Source organism: Limulus polyphemus, unplaced genomic scaffold, assembly GCF_000517525.1.
Source record: "Limulus polyphemus unplaced genomic scaffold, Limulus_polyphemus-2.1.2 Scaffold7815, whole genome shotgun sequence".
In the NCBI taxonomy this organism is placed as follows: Eukaryota; Metazoa; Arthropoda; class Merostomata; order Xiphosura; family Limulidae; genus Limulus; species Limulus polyphemus.
In genome coordinates this window covers 22,979-29,045 of record NW_013673425.1, presented here as the reverse complement: position 1 = coordinate 29,045, position 6,067 = coordinate 22,979, and the positions used below count along the sequence as shown (strand labels likewise).

The window sequence follows — 6,067 nt, the reverse complement described above, 5'->3', positions numbered from 1 at the left end:
CCAGAATGTATTTATTATAAGGTTTGCTTATCTGTTATGATACCAGAATGTATTTATTATAAGTACTGTTTGCTTATCTGTTATGATACCAGAATGTATTTATTATAAGTACTGTTTGCTTATCTGTTATGATACCAGAATGTATTTATTATAAGTACTGTTTGCTTATCTGTTATGATACCAGGATTGTATTTATTATAAGTACGATTTTCTTATCTGTTATGATACCAGAATGTACGTATCATAAGTACGGTTTAGTTATCTGTTATAATACCAGAATGTATTTATTATAAGTACTGTTTGCTTATCTGTTATGATACCAGAATGTATTTATTATAAGTACGATTTTCTTATCTGTTATAATACCAGAATGTACGTATCATAAGTACGGTTTAGTTATCTGTTATAATACCAAAATGTATATATCATAAGTGCGTTTTGTTATCTGTTATAATACCAGAATGTATTTATTATAAGTACGTTTTGTTATCTGTTATAATACCAGGATGTATTTATTATAAGTACGTTTTGTTATCTGTTATAATACAAGAATGTATTTATTATAAGTGCGTTTTGTTATCTGTCATAACACCAGGATGTATTTGTTAGTTATTTTCATTTTCCACCTAAACACACCAAGTTACACCTCTGGATAGGATATCGTAACGCACGTATAACGAAGTCAAATAATATAAACAATTTATTTGTTGTTGTTAGATAAAGAGTTACATATTGGGTTCTGCTAACCGTGGATATAGAAACACGATTTTATCGTTTTAAGTAAGTAATCCACCGTTAACCCATTGGGGACCAATATCAAGAGATAACTAAATTGTGACATGTTATAATACAAACATGTAGTGAAACTTATACATGTTACAATATAAACATTTAGCGAAATTTGTACGCCTTATAATATAAACACGTAGTGAAACTTATACATGTTGTAATATAAACATGTAGTGAAACTTGACATATTATAACAGTATATCCTAGACAAACTAAACATTACGTTAAATATATTATATTTTTTAGAACATGTAAGACGTTTCAATCACTGGTGTGATCATTCTCATGTACACAAGTTTTAATGGTAAAGAACGTTTTGATATTTAAATCAACATTCAACAATGTATTTAAATTCTAGAATTGATAGTGATTGGTTATGATTATCAATTTGCGCGAATAAAAAGATTATTTATTTATGGCTGAACAGAGAAATATAAAAAATATGGATAAGAATATACAATTTTTCTGAACAGCACTAAAACATGAACCTGACATTAACAAAAGAAAAACCAGAGAAGCTTTATTAATGAACAAATACCCAGGCACATCTCTTTATGTCTTTAACCGTTACTTCCCCAGACTAATCTTATAAAAATATTTTGCAGAGAATCTTCCACAGTTTCTTATATTTATTCACTTTTAGTTGTTTTTTCTTTCTACGCACAAATATATAATCTGTCAATTCACACGAAGTGATAAGCACATGCATAATTAATCACTATCAATTCTAGAATTTAAATACATTGTTTAGTGTTGAATTAAATAATAAAACGTTTTTTACTCTTAAAACTTGTGTACTTAAGAATGATCGTACCTGTTCTAAAAACAAATCTTACTTACTTGTAAACTTAAATCGAAACTATTAATTTTGTTAAATAGTTGTAAATGAATAAATAACTAAACTTTATTATTATTAGTAACCAAAAATAGTTAAAACGTAACAAAAGTTTTATACTGAGACATATCATTATTTGTAATTAAAGATATAATAATTTCACCTTCAAGAAATAGGAGATATAACAATACTATACTAGAAAAACCAAGCTATCCAATAATGCCACCGTCAAGAAACAAGTTATATAATAAAAAGCTGAGGTACCCATTCTTTGTTCAGGTTATGAACATTAAAAATGTGTGGGTGGATGCTATGATAAACAATACAAAAAATCTAACTTTCACACAATTTATTTATAACATAACAGATTATTACAGTATTCATTATTACCTCACCAAAAGTTCTGTATAAGCTTTAAGAACTCAATATATATATATATATATATATATATACTTAAAAACATGGTATGGTATACACTGTGTGATGGTCAGGGTGACTTTGTAGGAAAAAATAATGGTGATAGAGGTGATTTTTGTTACCCGCTTTCAACACTCAGCTCTTAATGTCCTTCCACAGTGTTTTACGTGATTAATTAATAGACAGTTATTGGTCACAGAAGTGTCTTACGAGTCGAAGTTGAAAGGTCACGGGTCAAAGTAAGAAGCTGGTTCTTCATATAAGCCTTATGGTGGCTGTTGGAGTAGAAACTTCAACTGAGTTTATGTATTACTGCAATAGCGGTGGCCATTTATTTTCATTGTATTCCTCATAGAGAGTACTGGCGCATTCTGTTAGATATATAAGAAGTCTGTGTTCCCTCTCCCCACACTGTGTATATGATGTGTTATAGAAAATTGAATATTTCTTTCCGTGTAAGGACGTGACGCAATTTATGAATGTAGTTAACGTTAACTTACGGCAAAGATAATAAATGCTCAATAACAGTAATATTGGGGTGGAGGGGTTGTGAACCCTCCATCAAAATAACCCCTGTTTCAAACTATCATCCCGCAAAGATTCGTTGATATTGGCCCAGCGACGTAGGAGTAGTTAGATAACGGACAAAAAGTCAGACGCACAGATATTTTTGTGTGCTTTATATATATAGGTACTATATCAAAGAAACACGTTATATAATAAATCCATCTTCAAGAAATAGATTATACAATAATGATATCCTAAAGAAACGGGTTATATAATAAACATATAATAAGAAAAGCATATTATATAATAATAATATCTTAAAAAAAGCCGGTTATATAATGTTACTATTCTAAAGAAACATGTTGCATAATATCCTAAAGGAACAGATTATATAATAAAAGTATCTAAAGAAACGGGTTATGTAATAATAACATATAAAGAAACAGGTTATATAATAAAACTATCTAAATAAACAGGTTATATAACAAAACTATCTAAAGAAACAGGTTATTTAATAACAGTATTCTAAAGAAACGGGTTATGTAATAATAACATATAAAGAAACAGGTTATATAATAAAACTATCTAAAGAAACAGGTTATATAATAACAGTATTCTAAAGAAACAGGTTATATAATAAAACTATCTAAAGAAACGGGTTATGTAATAATAACATATAAAGAAACAGGTTATATTATAAAACTATCTAATGAAACAGGTTATTTAATAACAGTATCCTAAAGAAACAGGCTATGTAATAATACTATCCTATCATATAATTAAACTATCTAAAAAAACAGATTATGTAAAGAGAAGTAGCCGGCATTAGTTATTAATTCTGTCCTCATATAACCTAGTAAATGTGTAATCAATAACCTCCCGAGATCACATAGATATATAGTCCAATTACTTCATAATAATATCATTATTTTATTATGTTTTTCTATTCTTGTAGAAAACAGGGATAAACTCTTGCTATATTATATGCCTTTGTTTTCCCCGTAGCGTTCTTTGTTCTGTACAAGTCCTCAACAACAGTAAACGTTTTGGAATATTATCTAGGTTCGTTTAATAGCACTGCTAAATTGTAATGCTTTGAATATAAGCTAATCGTTTGATTTAGTACTTTTGTTCTATAATCATTTTTATGGTAATTCTTTAAAATATTTCATTGTTTTCTGAAAATTATAAGTGTTGTTCAATCATTTATTCTATTGGTAAATCCGACCTTACAACTGATTTATAATCCAAAACTATAAAAGTAAAATATTTCAAACAACATTTTTTTAGATTAGCCTCGACTATACAAAAGTTTCTCTGAACAACAAACAAAACGTTAGGTTTGTATTATCCTTCTATAGAAATAAAATATCGTATCGATAGATAACTTTGAAATGGTTAATTCGTGGATATATAAAAGGCTTAAAGCTGTTTTATAAGAGTTTTTTATTGTTCGTAAGCAATAAATGCTTATTACTTTAATATTCCTTCAAGTTGTAGTTCACTGAAAGTTGTCACCAAACAAATACACACAACGCCGTAGGAGTAGGTCATATAACTTTACCTTTCTGCTTCACATTGAAAGATATGACAACATTTTCTGAACTGATTTAAATGTATTTGTCATTACTTTTACTCTTTAAATAACGATTTAACGGAACACAACGTCTTTGCAAGTGATATACATAGATATTATTCCAGTATATACATACATACATACGGCACTGGAATAATTTGGAATAATATGTCTTGACCGTCAAAATTAATATATTAATCAAATATTCCTTTTTTAAAGAAAATTGTCCATCGTTTACGAACATAAAAAAAACAACAAAAAACTCACCATTAAAATAAATCATTGTCGGGAAATCTGGAGTTAAATCCTATTTGAGCGCACAAAACATTCACTTCAGTACATGCAGTCGTTCTATCTGTTTAACCTTCCCAATCTTTTCTCTAAAGAAACGCCCCTTGCACCTACAAGCAATAATCTCCTAACTAAAAGCAATGGTAACAAAAGGTATATCGATAAAGCTCTTTTCAATGACTTGGAAGGTGATAGCAAACAATATACCATCAAAACAAGCAGATTATCTGACGAACTGAGTTTGGTAATTATATATATAAACACGTTTCTTAGTTCGAGTGTTAATCCAAAAGAAACCTATCGCTGTTTTTCATTAGAGTAATATACTTTTAAACTGACAGTTATTAAGAAAATTTGGTTGTTTCTAATTAAGGTGAACACTTATGTGTGTGCATATGTTAAGTATGTATTTTGTTTATTTCAGATACGATGCAGAATCTTATATACAAATCTTCTAAAAAGCTAAATTTCTCAGTCTAGACAGTTTCTAATTTTCTATGTCACCTCAAGAAACATCTTACAATAAAGTACGGCATATTTTTGGTAATGGAAATTCCAAATGTCCAACTTTTCTTTGATAGCAGCAACCTTGGACTCTTCTGGCGACTCTGTTATGTAGAGTCAAGACCACTTATTTATTTAGCAGTTATCAAGCGTGATTACTTTAAAATACTTGCGTTAAAGAATGTTGGAGTAAACGTAATATTACTCATTTAGCAGTTATCAGGCGCGATCACTTTAAAATACTTGCGTTAAAGAATGTTGGAATAGACGTAAATTACTCATTTAGCAGTTATCAGGCGTGATTACTTTAAAATACTTGTGTTAAAGAATGTTGGAATAAACGTAATATTACTCATTTAGCAGTTATCAGGAGTGATTACTTTAAAATACTGGCGTTAATGAATGTTTGAAGTAAACGTAATATTACCCATTTAGCAGCTATCAGCGCGATTAATCTATAATACTTAAGCTAGAGAATGGTGGAGTAGGCCTAAAGTATATATTTATCAATGTATTATAACTTATGCTAGTGCAAACTAATTAAGCGTATTTTAACTCGATGTTTTTTTCATGGAATATTAAAGCGAGTAAAGAATGTGTGTGTAGAACCTTAAGACTTAGCGAAACTTGAATGTGGTTGTGATTTTACTAGGTGTATATGAAACATTGTACAAAGAAGAAATATGAGCTTTCAAAATGGCTAGCACTTCAATGATGTATTTACCAGATGTTGCGAGTGAGAAAGTCCATTTTGCAACACCATCTCTTCAAAACCACATTGCTCTTAGCAAATAATTAAATATACCGAGGCTGGGCCATCATTCCAGCAATTAAGTATCTGCATACATTGGTTCATTGGTTTGAACACTGAACGCTATGCTGTGCATATCAAGTAATACAAAGTAAAAGTTACTTTCAGTTAGCTGTCAGAAAATAACAAAAGGACCTAAAACAGGCGATAGTTACCGTTGCTCTGGTTAGTTTAGATTAGAATATAAGCTTGATTTGCCCTTCAATATGCAGAGAGGGCCCGGCATGGCCAGGTGGTTAGGGTACTCGACTCGCAATCTGCGGGTCGCGGGTTCGAATCCCCGTCACACCAAACATGCTCGCCCTTTCAGCCGTGGGGGCGTTATAATGTGACGGTC

The 6,067-nt window shown here is 30.0% G+C and overlaps 1 protein-coding gene across 1 annotated transcript in view; it reads right to left on the bottom strand.

Annotated features, from left to right (window-relative positions):
* The window catches only part of LOC111089909, a gene marked incomplete at its 3' end in the record, with an annotated part of 7,429 nt that extends 2,893 nt beyond the window's left edge, over positions 1-4,536 (bottom strand). The window contains exon 1 of the mRNA XM_022403162.1: positions 4,392-4,536. Coding sequence (XP_022258870.1) covers positions 4,392-4,407 — 16 coding nt within the window. The remainder of the gene's footprint in view (positions 1-4,391) is intronic.
* Positions 4,537-6,067: the final 1,531 nt, after the last annotated feature.